The 20,000-nt window shown below is 40.3% G+C and overlaps 1 protein-coding gene across 1 annotated transcript in view; it reads left to right on the plus strand.

Moving 5' to 3' along the window:
• SOS1 (sodium proton exchanger, putative (NHX7) (SOS1)) overlaps positions 1-20,000 on the plus strand; it is a 71,936-nt gene that overhangs the window by 30,760 nt on the left and 21,176 nt on the right. The window contains exons 8-14 of the mRNA XM_089139397.1: positions 1,598-1,650; positions 1,788-1,853; positions 4,553-4,597; positions 15,561-15,616; positions 15,724-15,908; positions 19,000-19,047; positions 19,134-19,241. Of these exons, the coding sequence (XP_088995523.1) occupies positions 1,598-1,650; positions 1,788-1,853; positions 4,553-4,597; positions 15,561-15,616; positions 15,724-15,908; positions 19,000-19,047; positions 19,134-19,241 (561 nt within the window). The remainder of the gene's footprint in view (positions 1-1,597; positions 1,651-1,787; positions 1,854-4,552; positions 4,598-15,560; positions 15,617-15,723; positions 15,909-18,999; positions 19,048-19,133; positions 19,242-20,000) is intronic.

Genomic DNA, 20,000 nt, shown 5'->3' on the forward strand with positions numbered 1-20,000 from the left:
GGTTCAGGTTAAGTAAATTTTAGCCTTCCCCAGTGCAAAAATGCCCAGAGACGCAATCCTTTATAGCCTCATGAGGCATAAGAGATTCGTCGATGCATACCGTTTGCCTTTTGAAGCCATTAGTCACAACCACCTGGTGACCTCTAATATTTTTTGGCTTCATCGCCCTTAGCTGGTTCACAAACTCATGATGGTCTGACCTATTTCTGGTAGAAAACATCTATTATAGGCCTGATAGCATAGCATGTTCTCATCATCTTTACTGATATAAGATTATCCAACGCCTAAACCATTGTTATGATGTGAACAAGGCTGACCCCCCTTGGCCGCCGAAACCCTAAAGTGGGCTCATCTTGGGCAGACCTATTTCTTTTGTTTGTTTCTTTTTTGTTCTGAAAATTGGGAACTGCTGCAAGGTCCAAGGAAGGGGGAAAGGAGGGGTGGTGGGGGCGTAAGGTTTAGGAAAGGTGGGGGAGGATTCTGGGGTTGCTGCAGGGTGGGAAAGGGTTTCTTGGGTGCCGCAGGGGTGGGGGAGGAGCTGGGAGGTCTGAGCAAGGGGGAAAAAGAGTGGGGGATGGGGACTACGGCTGCTGCAGGGTAGGGGAGGGTTGGGGAAGGGGCTGTACTTAGTTGAGGGAGAGGGAGTTGCTGTAGATGGAAGATTGCTTGCTGGCTCAATAAAGCCTTCTAAATCCATGTGGCCCTCCCAAGTAGATCATGACCTTGTTTGCCTCCAAACAGAAAATTTTATTGATCAATTCAGCGTGTTACAATGAGGTAGGGTGGACTATAGACAGCCTTACACTTGGAGGGAAGAGACTTAAGACTCAATCTTGGAAACCTACCTTGACTCTACTAGCGAATCCTTTATACACTAGGAACCCCCTTACAACTCAATAAATGACAACCACAAATAAAAGAAAGCATCTTGCAAAAATAACAACTGATTACCCAAAAGGAATTTTAATTTAAAATAGATTTCAATTGGGACTTCCACTCTAACTGGGATTCTCAATACTAAATCAATTTAAGAAATTAAGTTAGATATGGACTCACAAAAACAAAATAAAATAAATCTATTGGACTAAAATAATATTCAAAAGAAGTCGGAAAATGACCGAAATACCCCTGAAGCCCACTAGGTGCACTACTTTGGCTTGTGTCTAGGGCCCAAGTTGCTGGTTTGGCTTTTTTTTTTTTTTTTTTTTTTTTTGTGTGTGTGTGTGGGGGGGGGATCGTCAAGAGGTTTTAGCCATATCTGTTGATCCAGAGGAAGAGGACGACTAGATTTACCTATTCTTGAAATCAGACTTGCAGCCAACAGTCAAACTGATGACTTCAGCCTACCTAACCAAGGGACCAGGCGCTTGCTTGACGCAGGGCTTCCTCTTCTTGGGCTAGTTCTCCCTCACCGGCTACCAGCTCTCCTTACATCAAAGGTTCTCTTGAATGCTTTAGTGTTTTGGTGAACTTCAGATTATCTGGGTCACATGATCTTTTTGATCCAAAAGAACAAACTTCAATGGATGTCATGATGTAGAGATTTGTTGAGTTGTTTCACCTTTGGTATCTGAAAATTCCAACTTTTTTGTGCTAGGCTCAAAATGAGGCTGCTGTTTCAGGTGTCTTGACAGTGATGACTCTTGGGATGTAAGTTAAAGATACTTCCACACATATTTTATTTGTATATGTATATGTATATAGGGATAAATGGAAAATGAGAAGAAAGATTCCCCCTTGATGTTTTCTTCTGGATGAATTATTCCCTTGATGTTATCCATGCTCAGGTTTTATTCTGCAGTTGCAAGGACGGCTTTTAAGGGTGAAAGTCAGCAGAGCTTGCATCATTTTTGGTATGTAGTATGAGACTGGCATATGTAATTTTCCACTGGTTTAAGTGATAGCTGGGGCTTCTTTTAGTTTCACGTCTGATTATTTTTAACTCCAAAAAAAGGCGCTACTGCTGAGTTTTTTCAGCAGTTGACTGAAATTCATTATGCTCAGTATGATCACTTGTGCATTATCAATTGGGATATCTTTCTAAATTAAACACATTGATTTTAAGAGTTGACTGTGTAAGCAAGAGCCTGATAATTGATTACACATGCATTAGGCTCCTTTATGGACTAGGCTCGTAATTGATGATATTCTATTAATGTGATATAGCCTTGGGCATTACAATAAAATCATCCCAAATAATTTGTCTGGTTGTAAAGATTATAATATGAATCTAATCTCCCTAGCTTTATGAGTGGATTCACTGTGGTGTCAGGTCTTGATACGTATCAACAACAATATTGATGTGGTGCATGTTAGAATGAACACCAAGAACTGATTTAACCGAAACAGAAACTAATTGAAGGAACATAGAGAATTAATGTGGTTCACACACAAATGTGATGTGCAGTTTGCTTTGTCCATGGGTGAAGAAGAACTTTCAGTATGTAGGAAGAACTAAGAAGATTATAATGGAGATCTCTCAACTAATCACCAAAATGGCGTTATAGAATCTCTCACCCAAATTTTAAGGCAAAGATCCCAAATCTCACAATGAGTGTATAATCTCTTTCGCTATTCTAAGTGGTTTTTCTATTCTTGGTAATGAAAAACTTGTCATTCTTAATTCTTGGCTTCAGGATTTCCTATATAATTTAAGAGATGCAATAAAAGCTTTTTCTATTCTTTTGTTAAGCGATTTATGTATTGGATTTCACTCGCCCCATGGTTGGGAATTAATGATTGGCTCTGTCTCCAAAGATTTGGGATTTGCTCATAATGATCAAATTATATCTGGTTTTGTTTCTACTTTTCTAGTTATTTTGGATACAATTTTTAAATATTGGATCTTCCGTTATTTAAATCGTCTATCTCCGTCACTTGTAGTGATTTATCATTCAATGAATGACTAAAAAAGGTCCACCATCATTATAATTAATTTGATCATAATCTTTCTTACTTTGTACATAGTACATAAAGTATTAAACATCTTAGGCACTCTTTTATCTTTCTACCCACACAGGGTATTCTTCCTATATTTTAGGAAAACTATTCTAGTACAATACCAGAATTGTGGATAAGAAACTATCCTAGCAACCTACCTAATTTATTATAGTAATTTTTGGGATCAATGATTGTACCATGCAAAATAGAAATACCTTTTGTATAAGAGAACAAGAGGTACATATATATGGAGTTCAAATCGGGTACATGGGTTGACCCATCAGGTCGGGTTGTATGGTCCAAGCCATCTGCTTCTATCACTAATCTCATGATAAAATAGGTCACTTAGATGTTGGTGTGAGTCCATTTTTGAATTCTGGGTATTAAGAATTTGGCACATATAGTGTGTAACCAATAGCAACCTACCTAATTTATAGTGTGAGCTTCATGATGGAGATCGAGTGAGGACGGGCAGCTTCTTTTCGTGTGAGAGAGCGAGAAGTAGATGGAGAATGATAAGATAAGAGTTATAGATGGAGAGTGATAAGATAGAGTTAAGGGTTTGAGTTTGGTAGGTTTGTGTTTTGTTGTCAAAAAGACAAAAATACCCCTGTTGGAAGATGGGGTTTCTCTTCCTTTTCAAGAGAAACTTTTAATTTTTTTGGGTTAAGAAACACCAATTTGGTGTTTCTCAAAGGTGGGCTCCAAAGTGTTCCAAAACCTCGGTGTGTTCAACACCCCCCCCCCACCCCACAAAAAAAAAAGAAAAAGAAAAAGAAACAGAACAGATTACCCATACTTGATTTGGTCCATTTCTGGTCCAAAAATGCAGAAAATCACAAGAAACAGGAAACAAGAATGTTACCATACAACCCCTAAACTTCTCTTGTTTGATAGCATTGCAAGGTTGAGACCTCAAGCTAATGAACTAAAGTTACATCGAATAAATGTCAAGTGAAGCTTGACCTATGCTTCACAAAATAGAAATGTCACAAAAAGAGGAACTTAAAAAAGTATATACTTCTAAACAAACTAATAGAGACTCTAAATCATCTCAGCAACTAAAATAGAAACTTACAATAAATCTAGTATCATACATCAAAATATAAACTCCTAAAAGAAAAATAGTAACAAACTGAATTAGAAGCTGCCTAAATGAAATATAATATACTTTCTAAAACTCAATATTGAAACTAAACCGTGCAGTGTTAGGATATAATCATTGTCAACTTGATGGGCCCGCAAGATTTTCTAGAATGCATCCCTAGACAAGGCAATAGGTTATAATGCAAACAATGTTTTGATTCCCCCCCCCCCCCTTTCTCTTTCATATTTCGAGATACATGAATTCCCCATCAAAAAACCCCACCCACTCAAAAGGGAAAAAAAATCAAACAAAAAAGAAAGAAGACGAATGTGTAGATATTGCATGTAACTCATGAATGGCAAGTGAATCCTCATTTTTTGTAAAATCCAAAATAATTGAGTTTTGTCTTTTTTTTTTTTTTTTTTTGGGGGGGGGGGGGGGTGTTGTAAATATTGACTTCTCATCAAATTTCATTGTGTTATCATTTATCGGTTGTTTGAGTGGTTTTTCTTGCTTTATTTTCAGGGAAATGGTTGCTTACATTGCTAATACTCTTATTTTCATCCTAAGGTATAAGAGTAACTGAGCATTCCTTCTTGGTTTTTACTGTATTCATTTGATACTGAAATGTATTGATTGGTTGGCCATGCTTGTTCAATTTTTTTTTGGGTATGAATGTATGATTTCATCACCAAAGTGAGAGGAAAAGGCTTATTTTTTTAATTTTTTTTTGGGGGGTAGGGGGTAGGGGACTAGGGGTGGAGCATCAGATCAGGGTGTGACAAACAACTTAAGTAGGGTCCAAAGGCCTGCAACAGAGGCATGGTCCCTGATTTTCTCAATGGAAAGATCCTCAAACTGGAGGCCAGGTAGGGATGGGTAGAGGGTTTTTGTTTTTTTTGGGGGTGGGTAGAGTTTTGCCAGTGGGAAGCATTAAGGGTGGAGGGAGAGGGGGCGAGGATAATAGGATGGGATGAAGGATCATGGAGGGGTTAGTATCCATAGTTAGATAGGCCAAGCAAGTAGGAGGCCCACGAAGGCAGCCAAGGTCAGAGGCGAGGTTCAGATTAGGGGGAAAGCAACGGCTCAAGTAGGATTGGGCAGAAGAACAAGAGCAACTATGCTTTTGCCCAGGTTGAGGGTTGGGGGCCATTAATTGTAGAGGGGATGGAAGCGGTCCACCTGAAAGGTGTAAAAAAGGGGTGTTGCGTGGATTGAGGAGTAAAAGAAGCCTGGTCGAGAACATCAATTGGAAGGAGATCAAGAGGATATGCTCAGGAATTGTCGGGGCGCAAGTTGAGTTGGTCAGAGAGCTTGTCGACGGAAGACGAGAGATAACCATCTATGGATAGTGCCAAGCACTATCATGTCGATTTGGTTAAAGCCTATTTAGGACTCTGACTAGTGGAGAAATCATTGGAAGAAATGATCCTGGATTTCTTTTCTTCCTCTGCTTTCTCCATCTAGGGCTTTATATCTCCCATGAGAAGCCTGGATCTATGCAAGTCTCCTTCAAAGATGGGATTCTCAGGCATAGAGGTATGACGATTATTAGGAGTGGGAAGACAACCATACTTGCAGATTCAGGGTTTTGAATCACAACAGTGGAGAGTTTCGAAGGGGGAAGCATGAACTCCATTCAGCTTCATAAAGAATCAAATCATCATGGGGCTTAGAGACTGATGTCCAAAGGATTTGCAATGGAGACTTGTGTTTTCTATGGGGTTGGGGGTTGGGGTTTGGGGTTACTTCTAATTGTAGAGAACTTCTTGCCCGATGGAGAAGCCATCACTATTGTTAATCTTGATGAAAGTTGGAAGGGGAGAATCTGTACGAACCTCAACATAAATTTTTGTACGAGTTAGACAATCTTTGACAGTAATTCTTACATTTGAGAAGAGGGGGATTCCTATAACAGGTCACATCGTGATTTGGCCTTCCAAACACCATGAGCGAAGTGGTAGTCCAGGGGATGAAATCCACAATGGAACAAAGGAAGGACAACCCATCTCAGTTGAACGTTTCTATGCTGGTGCCTAAGGAAAAGTGTATTTCTCCCTACATATGTGTACCCTCCTTTGAGATTGTGACATTTGTTTGAGAACATGAACATGAAGAAACCATTGTTGATAAGAAAGGTTTTCAGAAATCCTGAAGGTCTCGCATCATTTGACAGTGGAAGCCTGACTATGTGAAAATGAGGTCAGGAACCAACATCCGGGTCTTTCGAACAGTTATCTAAGAGTCTGGGTCATTCATCAAGCACGCCCGTGTGGGGGGGGGGTGTAGAGGGCAACTGTGGAGCCGTTGAGAGATGGAGCTATTACGCTAGGGGATGATCCTTATCTGGAGGGGTTAGAAGCATGTCGGAAAAGGGGTTTACGTTGTGGAGTAGATGAGGGGAGTGGTAGTAGCAAGTAGATAGGGAGGGGTGGTGGTAGTTTGGAAGCAGATGATGTAGGCTGTGTTGGTGAGATCTCTGGATGAGGAGGTTTGCTATGAAGCTTCCAACAAGAATATTGGATATGACCAGGTTTGCCACAATGATGGCACATCTTCACAAAACCAGATTTGTGAGAGGAGATCTGATGTGAGCCAGGATCTGATGAGATCGAGGTCCACCACAGGATCCTCTTCTAGAGAATCAGTAATCTTCTAGGTTTTGTAGCCTATGGTTGCTGGTACTTGGCTGGTTTATGGGTGCTAGGGTTCAGAAAGGGGTAGAATGGGTTCAGCTAGGGTTTACAATTTCAAGCTTCAGACTTCTCCGTCCTGTTGAATTCAGATCTGAATCTTAAAGTTTAGGATTTTGGAATTTAGGGTTTTATGGGTATTAGGGTTTCTGCGGTTTAGTTTAGGGTTAGGGTTAGGGTTACGTCAAGTTTCAATTCATGGTAAGAAAAGTTTTGCTGAAAGCGTTATGGCGTGGGCGAGTGGTTTGAGAGTTTGGTTGGGATTAGGGTCAGGTTCCTAGGTAGTGAAGGGACTGTAACTAGAGTTTTCTATAGGATTTAAAGAAGGAAAAAGGCTGGAATTGGGGAATCAAGGGTAGGGGAGATAGAAGGGAACTTAATTCTTGAAGGGCGTGGGGATTAGATGAGGGGTTAGGGAATTCTAGGGTTTGAGAATTTTGGAAAATTCTGGTTTTATGTTTTCTGGGTTTCTTATGCTGCCGCAGGTAAGAAGGATGAAGAAGAAGAGAAAGTAAGAAGGGAGGTGCTGTAAGGTTGTACTAGGGTTGGCAGAGGAGAGGTTAATGAAATAGGGGTGGGACAGGTATGGGGTTGCTGCTGCAGGCTCTGGGAAGGGGCAAGGTAAAAAATTCGATCGAAATGAACATTTCGACCTTGGAAAAGGTTGAAATTTCGACCGAAACTAGATACTTTTTTCCTGATTCTTGAAAACTCAATTTCAAGCCTCAAATGCACTCAAATTGATTTGGATTTTTGCATACTAGCTATTTCAAGCATAATAAACACTATAATAACTACTAGTTTACTAAAAAACTACTGAAAATGTAACATCCAACATTCCAAGTATATAGTACATGAATCAAAGAAGAAGCTGTATTGTTATTACTTACAAGTTACAAGTTACAACTTACAAGTCTATTCTATTCAAGCCTCAAGGTCTCCCTCTTCCGTCTGCACCCCATACAAATGACAATATAACTCCCATGATGTTTGCCCCCGCCCCATATAGTTTTGGACATAGTCAAGAACTGCACCTCTGTATGTTGCCTCATCCACATGCATAAGATTCCCTAACGGTGGGAAGTTGTGAATCTCCAAAGGAACTGGTGGTGGTGGGCCTTGTGGGCTGTGGAATAGTGTGGAAGATCTCGCTCAACAAATGAAAGACCACCCCCGCCCCGGCTCTCGGGACTAGGAGAAGGATAAGGATACTGATAAGGTCGCAGTGGCTGACTTCGATAATCGACAGTGGGAGGGACACCATAAGCTCCATAGGTCGCTCCATAACCATAAGGCTCCAGTCGTGGCCGACGGCCCGACCACGAATCCGATAGCCGGGGAGGGACACCATATGGTCCATAACCATAAGGACCATAACCATAAGTCGACTCGGTAGAACCAATACTCTCCACAGCAGTATCATATGAGGACTCTACAGGCCTATGCCATCCGGATCCTCTGGAGGTTGAGGAGTCTCTAGCATCATCAATGCTCATCGATCTCATAGATCCCACCAAGCTCTCGGCATCGGATGGACGGTAGGACCCATATGATGGCGTGTCCTCTCGTGCTCCAGCCATGCTGTCTCCCCTTCCCCTTCCTCGAATATGTAGAGGAAACATTTTTGCCTCGAGATGCAGCTCCGGTATGGTCCGAATCTGTGTTGCGTGGGTGAACCGACTCTCTCCCGTGAATCTCGGTGGTCGTCCGTCCTCCCCCCTTGACTCTCACGTACTGCTGGTGGTGGTGGTGGTGGTCTCTCCCTAGGATCAGCTGAATCCTGATCACAAGGTCCCACACCCTCTTCATCCCCTCCATCATCATCATCACCGTCATCATCACCACCATCGTCGTCATCGCCGGAGGCCTGAGTCACCTCATCCTCAGTGTCGGACCAGAAAATCAAATCCTCACTCTGGGTGGATGCACTAGGGTGTGGCACGAAGGGACAGGGCGGGCTCGCATGTGGCCTCCCCTCCCGGGCCATGAAGTCCCCCACATCAGCCCCCATCTCCTCTGCAATCTGACTATTGGGAAGACCTCCATCCTCATCCAGCAATCCGTCTCCACTATCCCTGATCCAGTCAACTACTGGGTTATCATCATCATCCATCTCAAATATGTCGGCCAACTCGATATTGGTGCTCTCTCTATCCATCCCCTGTCTAATATGATCCTCTCTCAGTCTCATATTATAGTGTAGGTAGACAAGGTCCTCTAGACGCTTCACACCCAATCGGTTGCGCCTCTTCGAGTGAATGAGGCTGAAGGTGCTTCAATTTCACTCACAACCAGTGGCAGAACATGTTTGGGAGAGCACTTTGCTTGCAATCCTACTCAAGTTGTGTGAATTACGTCCAAATTGCAACCACCACTCAGCTGCAACAAACATAGACTCCAAGTCATTTTAATACTTAAATAACTAAATTAAAGATAGAATATAATAATTAAATGTATAATGAAATAAATGAATGAACTTACCCGCAGGGGCGGTTTCCCGTCCTGATACGGCCACAGCACGACCGAAGCTCCCAGTGGCATCCCTAAAAGCCTTTATCTAATATATAAAGAGAAAAAACAATAACTAGCTAGTAGTTACTAGGTTAATGACTTAGTATAAAACTACGAATTGTGAATATCAAATGATTCTAATCACTATCTCACCTCCATAAGGATGACTGCTTGTTTAGTCGTATCCGGTTCGAACTTCTCCACTACGGTTTGGACATCATCCATCAAATCTTGCCTCATCCCAAGATTGTCCTTGTAATGGTACTTGGGATTTAAATAGTATGCTGTGTAAGAAAAAGTATGTCATAAAAGGGAATAGTTAATGCTTAATAGTGTGATAACATAATGAAAATTAAATTAAATACTAGACTTAACAACTCACCAGCCTTATACAGTGGATGCTGCAACATAGACTCCCATCTACTGTTGATGATTTGAAGGACTTTCTTGTTGCCGTGTGGGTGGACCTGAGCAATTTGCTGCTTCATCCTATCTACTGCAGCAAATATGTGTGCTAGAGTAGGTTTTCTTTGTTGATTTACCATCCTCAACACATTCACCACAGGCTCAAGCATCTTCACCACTATCCTCACATTGTGCCAGAAACTCTTATCAAGGATAGTCAACTGAGCTCTCCTTCCTCCCACTGATGAAGAACCCTCCCAGTTAAACCACTCCTCTGATGCAAACATACTCCTAAGGCCAGTCTTCCTACTCTCAAAGCTCTGCAGTGCTATCCAATTAGTAGCAAATCTGGTTATGCCTCGCCTCACTAACTCACCCTGACACTTGTCCCTCATCATCCTTAATGCATAGGTGTGGTTATATATGAAGGTGCTAACATGTCGAGCTTGGTCCACCGTATTCTTCACAAGCTTGACCTTTCCAATCTCCTTCAACATTAAGTCAATGCAGTGAGTAGCACAAGGAGTCCAAAAGAGCCTATATCTGTCCATCCATCAAGGCATCAAGCCATCAATACAAAGTTATAAAGTGTACATGTATATGTGTAATGTAAATATATGTATTTACAAATGAAAATTAATACTATATGTTTAGACTTTAGATACCTGGAGTTCTCCTGCATCTTCAACCCAGTTTTCTTGTAGTTGGAGCCATTATCAGTCACAATTTGAACTACATTTTCCACTCCAACCTCCTTCACCACTTGCTTCAGTAATTTGTAAATGTATTTTGCATCCTTCTTCTCACCGGATGCATCTATTGACTTGAGGAACACTGTCCTCCCATCACAATTCAACATGAAATTGATGATGGACTATCTAGTGGGACCAGTCCAACCATCAGCCATCAGAGTCACTCCATAATGATTCCACATGGGCTTTAATCCCTTAATGTACTCATTTATGTCCTCTTTATGCTTAGGCAAATACACATTGTATATCTCATATGGAGTGGGGCCCCGTACACCACTCCCACATTCTCGCCTATCCGCTCAATCATATCTCTCGTAGTAGGGCCCCGGGCTGTATGTGCTGGAACACTATGGTAATGCGCCCATTTGGAGAAAGCCATCCCCACTTTCTCCTTCACACTCCCCCATAAGTGCTTCAACTTTCTCTGTTTATGCTCAGCCTCGCAAATAGGGCCGGATCATTGCGAAGAATCTCAAGATCCGGATCTGTAGGATGTGCTGAGGAAGCTCGACCCCTTGTAGGGGCTTGTGGGATAGGAGCCTCTTGCCTTACACTCTGAGACCTCCTCATAGGGACTTAGGAGCCACCTGTGCCTCCCATACCTACTGGCTCTCTAGAGGACCCACAACCCAGACCCCTTTGTTGCCTCCTGATGTCATCAATCCTCTGTTGCTCCCTACTCATCATCATCGCCCTCCTCAGCTGATCGGCCTCTGGATCAGGGTCACTTTCTCCTGGCTCATCCCTACCATAACCCTCAGGATTTGGAAGGTCATCTAAGCAGGCATCCTCGAACTCATCCCTCTGTGTTCTCTTCTCTTTCCTCTTTTGCTTTCCACTACTAATATATGAGGCCATTGACCTCTTGACCTCTACAGGCACCTTTGGGCACCCTGTTACATCCCTGTTGCCACCAGCTAGATGCACCTTCAATCTAGTGGCCCCACCTCCTTCTATTTGTTTCTTACAGTAATTACACTCGCTCTTCCTCTTATCAACTGTCAGTGGCCTCCCATGATCCCAAGCTATGTCTGACATGTTTAAAATAGAGTGCCTGATACAAGAAATACACACTAAGTATCTTGAAAAGCTTCACAATATGCTCCAAAAATGACATACATGCTTCTAATAATAACCTCATATTTTTAAATGTAAAAAAATATATATGTATAACTATATAAGAATTTTTTAATATATAAATAATTTTAAAATATATAAAATACACACTAACTATCTTAAAAATATCCACAACATGCTTAAAAAATTGCATACATGCTTCCACTAACACTCTCCTATTTTTAAATTTAAAACATAAATTAATTATTTTTTTAATATTTAATTTTTTTAATTATTTAAATATATATTAAATACAGTAAAATTACATAATTAACAGAAGTACCAACTGAAGAAACTTGGAAGCTTGTAAAAGTTTTACCTGAAGTAGCAAGGTAGTGGGGGTGTCAAAACCTAACCCGAACCATTAAAACCGGACCGAACCGACCCGTTATAGCCCAAACCGGCCCGCACCGAAGCTTAATGGGCTGTGTTTGGGCTGAACAACCTCAGCCCGCAATGGTTGGGGCTGGGCCGAGCTAGCCCGTGTGTGGCCCACTAGCTCGAACCGTTTGGCCCGAAATCGGCCCGAACCTGAACCAACCCGTTAAACCCATTATAAATACAACAACAACAACAACAACAACAACAATAAGCCTTGTCCCAACTAAATGGGGTCGGCTACATGGATTCTTGCCCTCCAATCAGTTCTGTTCGAGGCCATGCTAGATACAAGGCCTAAGCTATACATATCCTTTCTCACCACTTCTCCTAAGGTTATCTTAGGTCTACCCCTAGCTCTTCTAGTTCCTTCAATATGGATTATATCACTTCTCCGTACAGGAGCATTTATAGGTCTCCGTTATAAATAAATAAAATAAAATAAATTTAAATGTAAAAGACAAGAAAACCCCTAAGTTTCTATTTGTTTTCTTAATTGTTTTACTTTGGAATATGCAAACAACAAGCCTATCAAAGCCTTCACCATTTGGAAGACGGGCTTAGTAAATATTTAGCAAGTGTATTATCATTTGAAAATCTTTTAATGTTTTATTTTGATCCATTTTTACAAGCGTTAAGAAGGGAAAGGAGAATAAGCAAATACAACCCACTAAAATTCATCAAGATGCTAGCTTTCTTTTGTATATTAGTTCTATAATTTTTACTTCTTTGTAGAAAAAAAGTTTTTGGTTTTGGACACCCAACACAAGAGACTTGAAAATAACTTAATGCTTATATGTGTTACATGCTCTTGATAAATTCCAAACATCAACAAAGTACTCAAAACATAGCGCTAGTAAACCCGAACCCAAACCGTTAGTCAACCCGAACCCAAACCCAAACCGCACCGGCCCGAAACCGTTATTTTCTTAATGGGCCGTGTTTGGGCTGAGTGCTTTTCAACTCGAAACCGGCCCAACCCGAACCGTTGACACCCCTACAAGGTAGGAGTTGGTTTGATTAGTAAAGGAAGCGGTGGTAAATGCTGTACCGGCTGTAGAAGACTGTAGAATACGTCGCAGAGTAGCAAACTCCTCCTGTGAAAAACCAACGTCTGCAGAGGGTGTGGTGGGAACTGTCTTAGAAAGATTAGCCTTTGGTTTTCCCTTTCTTCGTGCTCGTTTTTGCTCAAAATCAGCAGGCTTTCCATGCAGTTTCCAACAATTTTCCTTGGTATGATATGGTTTGTGACAGTGCTCACACTTGACAATCTCCTTAGCCGGATCAGATTTAGTACGAACAGACTGTAAAGCTGATTTCTCCATAATAGGAGTATGAAGCATGGCTAATCGATGACTTTCCTTACACTGAACAAGAGCATAAGACTGTTCTAGTGTAAGAAAGGGAGAACGACTTAAGACTTGCTCTCTGATCTGATCGTACTCCACATTCAAACCGGCCAAGAAGTCATATACTCGAATCTTATCAATGTGCTTCTTATAAGTCGCCATCTGGATTAGTGGGGTGATAATCCCCATAATGATCCAAGTCTTGCCAAAGAGATCGCAACTCAGCATAATAGTGGGCCACAGTCAGTTCCTTTTAGGTAGTCTCATGAAGCTTTTTTCGTAGCTCATAAATCTATGCATCATTCCCCAACTGTCCATATGTTTCAATAGTAGCCTTCTAGATTTGGGCAGCAGTATCAAGTAATAGATATCCACGGGCAATATTTGGAATCATGGAATTCAAGAGAAATGACATAATAAGAGAGTCATTCGAGATCCATTTATCCTGTGAAACGCCTGTGGTAGTGGGTTTGATAGTGGTGCCCGTAATGTATCCAACAAGTCCTCTTCCAGCAATAGTTAAGTAGCCAGATCGGGACCAAATCAAATAATTTGTCCCATCAAATCTTACCGAAAGAGGATGAAGAGTGGGGTAATGTTCAGGGCCAATGGGAGCAGTAGTACCCTCAATAGTTGCCATGTTGAAAAAAATTGTCTGCAGTTCTTCAGTCTTCACCTTTTGAAAAAAAACTAAAATGTCGCAGAATGAAATAGCCAAATCACCTAAAAAAGGTTATAAATACCCCCTCTTTTTTTTTTTTGGCTAATAGAACCAGAGAAAAAAATCTGGTCTGGTCTACTGGTTTTTGGCTAATAGAACCAGAGACAAAAAAAGGAAAAATATGGTTCTGGTCTAGTCTATGAACCAACAAACTGAACCAAACAAAACACCGAACCAGAAGTTGAACCCAACCAAATAAATCAATAACCAATTGATATCTTCTTCCTCATACCTGAAAAAATCGAAGACGGTAGAGGTTACCTGGTTCAATGGCGGAAGCAGCAATGACGTCCCTGGAAGCTAGAAGCAGATCGATGGACTTTCTCTTTCTTTTTTTCTTTGTGTTTCTTTGGTCGATGGTGGAAGCAGCGATGAGAGCAGCACCAGTAACAGCGACGATAGCAGCACCAGTAGCAGCGGTGGAAGCAGCAGGGTTCTTGACGATAGCAGCAGCTGTAGCAGCGGTGGTATCAGCAGGGTTCCTCTTCTCTTCTTCTTTCCCTCCTTTTTCTTGTTCTTGCAGTGGCAGATTTCTGTCCAAAACTGAAGAATCGATTGGTGCAGAAAATTTCTGAATTTGAATTTCTGCGATAGTTGCAGAAAAAAACCTGCGATGGTTGTAGAAAAAAATCTGCAATTGTTGTAGAAGAAAGAACACTATGATGGTATTACAGTTGCAGAAAATTCCTACGATGGTTTTTACGGAAGGAAAAGAATTGAAGAAGATCAATCGAACGTAGGCTTTGATGCCATGTTGTAATTGTTGTGGAATGGCTTATGATCCATGATCTCAAGCCCTTTATTTATAATTAAGTGGAAAGTAGACTATTACAAGGAATAGAGTTTACATGAATGCAAACTCTAATTTAACTCCTAGACAAACTCTAATTGGATTCCTAGTAGAATCCTACACTGCAGCTCAATGTTTGCAGAAGTTGAAGAAGCAGACATGGTATAATGACCCTTTCTTCTGTTGTTCTAATCTGAAGCCTTAATCTGTGTAACTCAGAGAACTTGAAATGGCTTCTTGCAATCCATCTTCCTGCCGCAGCGTCGATTGGGTTTTCTGTCATTTTTCAGGTATGCCTGGTCAAAATCGCTGCTGTTCGAATGAAAGAAAGAGATATCCAGCGACTGGATCAAGATTTCTCTGAAGTTTCAGTGATTTTCGCCTGTATTTCGCTGGTTCGCTGTTCCAGTGAATTTTAGTAAAGTTCGTTTCGGGCCTAGATTTGTATCTCTGTATAACGAAACGGCAAAATACGTCGAGTTTGGGCGATATTTTGCCGATTTTTCCTTTCTTGCCTTGATGGACGGTGTTTGCTGTTCCAATGTGTTGATGCATCTATCTTTCACTTTAATTAACATTTTTTCCCTACTTAAAAAAGGAGGAAGGTGGTATATTTAAGAACTTAGCAACGTCTCTTCTTTTTTAGACAAGTTGACCAGCTATTATAGACTTATTGATTGAAACAATCATCAATGTCTTATTACAGTGCATTTTATTTTGTCTTCGGTTTTGGATAATTAATCTGCTAGAACTATAATATCTCCGGTTATAGTATGATGCATGCATCAATTGCTTAATGTGTTCCATTGCTTTTGCAGTGGGGTTGTAATAGCTCAAAGTCTTTTCAGCGATGACAGTCATATTGAGGGTGATGGTTAGTCCTTCATAGATGCCTTGAGTTCTGAAATATTTTGTTGTTTGTGCAGTCGAATGTAATTTGTGAATTTTTCACCAGCTCTGTGCTCTGCGTCCTTGTTTCAGGAACTTCATGGGGCTACCTCATTCTCCTCTATGTTTTCATTCAGATCTCACGAGCCATAGTTGTAGGATTATTGTTCCCCTTCCTTCGGTATTTTGGATATGGTTTGGATTGGAAAGAAGCAATCATTCTTACATGGTCTGGTCTGCGAGGGGCTGTGGCATTGTCACTTTCACTGTCAGTTAAGGCAAGCTCCAATCCACCTCCCCTCCCCAAACATGTTGGACTGAATTTTAACCTCGACTAACAACTTAAGACATTAAAAGCTTATAAATGTATTGCTACAAACTGGCATGGCTTATTAGTTCTTCTTGATCACATTGAACATATTATTAAGGTGTGTATCTGATGGTGAATGGAGATTTAATCTCTTTTGGATGTTAAGGAAAAAACTTAAAATCTGTCTGCCTAGTCAGCCTATTAATTGAAATTCATACTACTATTAAATTTTAATCCCGTATTGAAGTCTCATCCTGTGTCCAGGAGTTCTGCACCAAGTGAATGTACTGGTTTCTCTTTGGTATCTCCAACTGATATTCTAAGGATTCATTATTCTTATTTTCATGGACTACTTTTGTTCTACCTTTGGGGTCATGGTAGCAGGATTTTAAGTATTCTTATCATTTAGATTGTCAACTTATTCATACTATTATTATTCTGTCTTGAAGCGTCATCCGTGCTAGGAGTTCTGCACCAAGTAGACATATTTGCTATAATTCTACTGGTTTCTCTTTGGTATCTCAGTTGTAGATGTGCTAACTATTTTTTTTTTCCCCTGATGCATTCTGTGGGTAACATTTTACATGGTAGAATATTTTTAAGGTTTTGTCACCTTGGTATCGTTTGTGCTGTCTGATCTGAAAGTGGGTAGAGTTCTGTCTATTCATCAGAGAACTCTGAAGCTAATAGAGAAAACTTGTCAATAAAATCTTTGTATTTGTTTAAGAACTCTTAGTTAAGAGTCCTTTCCTAGTTTAAAAAGTTAAGTCTAATTGTTATAAGGAATTCCAATCCAAATTGGATTCCCTAAGTTGAGTCCAAGTATGTTTCCTAATTCGAGTCAAGTTAGAGGGTCCTTGTTGCATTCCTTCAATGTAATGAGGCTATAAAAAAGCCCCTACTCCTTGGAAACAAATCAGATTTGAATGAATAAAAAAGAGCATGGGAGGAAGACTGGGAGTCATGGGAGAGATCCTACGACCGGAGTTTTGAAGTTTTCTTATTTTTTTGCAATTTTAGAGTATCTTCATCATCCCCAAAAGCTTGCAGCAGTAGGATTGTCAATAAAACCTCGTTGACCCGGACCAGCCCACACCTGCCCTGGGGCCAGCCCGATCCCAGCTTGATTTTTTTTTCAACCGGAAGGGTGGGCTTGGGTTACAAAATAATCAGCTTTGACAAGGTCGGGTTTGGGTCCGGATTTAACCCTCGGGCAGACCTAGCCCAGCCTAACCCGACCCTGTGTTAGTTTAGTTTAATTAAAGTTATATTTAAAATTTAAAATGGCTTTAAACAAAACAAGTATCTCTTTTGTTTTGGTAAGTAACAATTGAGTATCCCTTCTTTTTTGGTACTTAACAATCTCAATAAGTCAATATCCAACTAATCTTAAATATCCAAATATATTTCCATGAATCTCACATTCCCAAATCAATAATTGTGTATGCTTTTCCTTAATAATAACAGTTAGTACCCACTAAAAAGATGTTTCTCTCCATAAATAAAATAAAAAATTTATTTGTAAATATGTGTAATATAGTTGGATGCTATACTTTTTCTCATTATTATCTTTTTCCCCATCGGTAACTTTTATATAGGAGTAGTCAATGGTAGATACTAAAACAACTAGATTTGTCGCAACTTTAGATGGTTAGATCTGACCAGCAGCTATGATGAGATTGAGAAGTGAAAAGAAGAGGGGATGAGCAGGTGACAAAGGAGAGAAAGAACGAGAGTGTGTTTTAAATTATTAAATTAACCCTTGAAAAATAAAAATTTGGGTCAGGGTTAGGGTTAATCAGGGCCAACCCGACCCTATTAGGGTTAATTAGGGAGGGCTGAATAGGGTCAGCCCTATTAGGGTCGGGGTAGGGTTGGGGATAAACCGTGATAGGGTTGGGTAGGGCTTGGGTTCTAATTTCAATCTTGGTATGGTTAGGGTTCAAAGCTGGCCCAACACAACCCATCCCGTTGACACCCACATGCGTTAACCACTAAGGGCCTCCAATTTTCTGCAACAGTCTTACGGCCCCAACCCTATTCCTTTCCCCTAACCCTGTGGTAGCATCTCCTCACCTCCCGTATCCTTTTTTTTTTCCAGAATTTTTTGGGTACTTTTGGACTTTTTACCTAAAATTCAAGGTCAGATCTATTGCAATCTAACCATTAGATGTGTCCCAAACTTTAGGAATATCATTCCTCTAACCGTAGTGACCTTCCCTCCTAATTTTAGCCCAATCGAACTAACCAAGTGTCATAAGCCAATAGGAAACCTAGTTTGAACTGTAGCCTCAAGGGATTAATTCTGAAGTTATAAAATAAAAAAAATCAGAGTTAATTCTAGCCTAACTGAACCATTCAATACTTAACCCTAGAAGCCTTAAACATACAATTCCTAATTTTGTTTGAATTCAGCAATTACATCTCTGTTAAAACAAGTTATTTTTCATTAATCTCAGCCTCGGACCTAACCTGGCTGAACCCTAAAACCTTCCCAATTAATCCTAAAACTTGGAGCTTCAAATTAACCTATCCGTAAGGTGTTTGGTATCCCAAAAAAAAAAAAAACTGCTGTCCACTGAGATTTCAACCGAACAGCAAGGGTTCATTTTAAACCTCGATTTTCTGCTGGTTCTATTTGAGAAGATACTGAAGACTGGTCCAGACCTTGGGTACATCAAACAGTTGAAAAGTTGCATCACTCTAGGAAGTAATTAATTATCTGGTGTAACAAGAATTCCTCTATGCTAACTGATCAGTTGTATCAATGCATGCTTTGGAGGGTATAGACTGACAGAAAGAACAATGAGTCTAGTGTTCCATATGGCATACCTAAGTTAAGAATGGGCATGTCATATGCTCCCATATTTTGGTACATAGTCCCTTTCTTTAGTCCCTATATGGTGTTGAGTCCCATTCTTTTGTTCCTATATGATGGTGAGCTTTGTTATTTCATTTTCTCAAGTTGTGGACAACTTTATTAGTTGCTTATTTCGTTTCTTACATTTAAAAAACTTCAGTATACTTTCAGCTGATCTATGGCTTTTTCATGGTTACAGCGTTCCAGTGACACCTTATCTTCTCTTGATGCTAAAACCGGAGTTCTGGTACCTATTTTTTTCATAATATCATGTTGGATTCCTGTGTAAATCAACCCAGATTTTCAGAACTGAAATTTTCTTCTTTTCTGCAGTTTGTTTTCTTCACTGGCGGCATTGTGTTCTTGACTCTTATTGTAAATGGCTCAACTACCCAATTCATTTTGCGTCTTCTGGATTTGGGTAAGCTATCACCAGAAAAGGTAAGGCTTTATCTATTTGGAGAATACTGTTCCCATTTGATTGTATCATATGTTCCATCTTTCTGTGTATCATATTCAACTGTTGAAATAATGTACTCCAGTACCCCCACGATATCCTGGTTTTTCCTTTGGTTTTTATTATTTAACACTATTCGCATCATGAATGGTGCAAGGCAACCAAAGCGTTTGGGTCAAAAATTTTCAATACAACTACTTTTACACTACTTTTTAATTCAACTACTTTCTATAATAAGCTAAACAAACATTCAATAGTCACATTCATCCAACAAAGAAAGCATTCAAGAATCATAATTATCAAAAATTATCCAAAATAAGAACACAAACATAAGTTCATCTCATCAAGCATCATAGAAATGACTATGTACTAACAGGGCCAACACTAAAAATTAATAGATCTCATTATCCCAATTTTCAAGTCATTGTCCATTTAATGATTCATTGATTCTCGATGTTGAGTATGGCTCATGCTTCACATTTTGTTGCCAATGGGCATGGGGGTCCCGCTCCTCAGTGAGTAGGTGGGTCTAGAGAGGCTACTCCGGCGGGGGTGTGGGGGCGTGGCCCCTGGAGCTTGTAGAGGTCGTAAGTCACTTTGGGCCTTGAAGTTCCTTTGCAATTTGGACATCAATTTGGAAATGACTAAGCTATTAAATTTATATATGGCTTTGTAGAATAAAGTTTGATTTAAAAAAAATAAGTGAAGAAAAAATATTATGTACAAAATATAAAAAAAGCAGC

The sequence above is a fragment of the Hakea prostrata genome, chromosome 11 (genome assembly GCF_041222555.1).
Source record: "Hakea prostrata isolate BN-2017 chromosome 11, UWA_Hpros_2, whole genome shotgun sequence".
Taxonomy (NCBI): Eukaryota; Viridiplantae; Streptophyta; class Magnoliopsida; order Proteales; family Proteaceae; genus Hakea; species Hakea prostrata.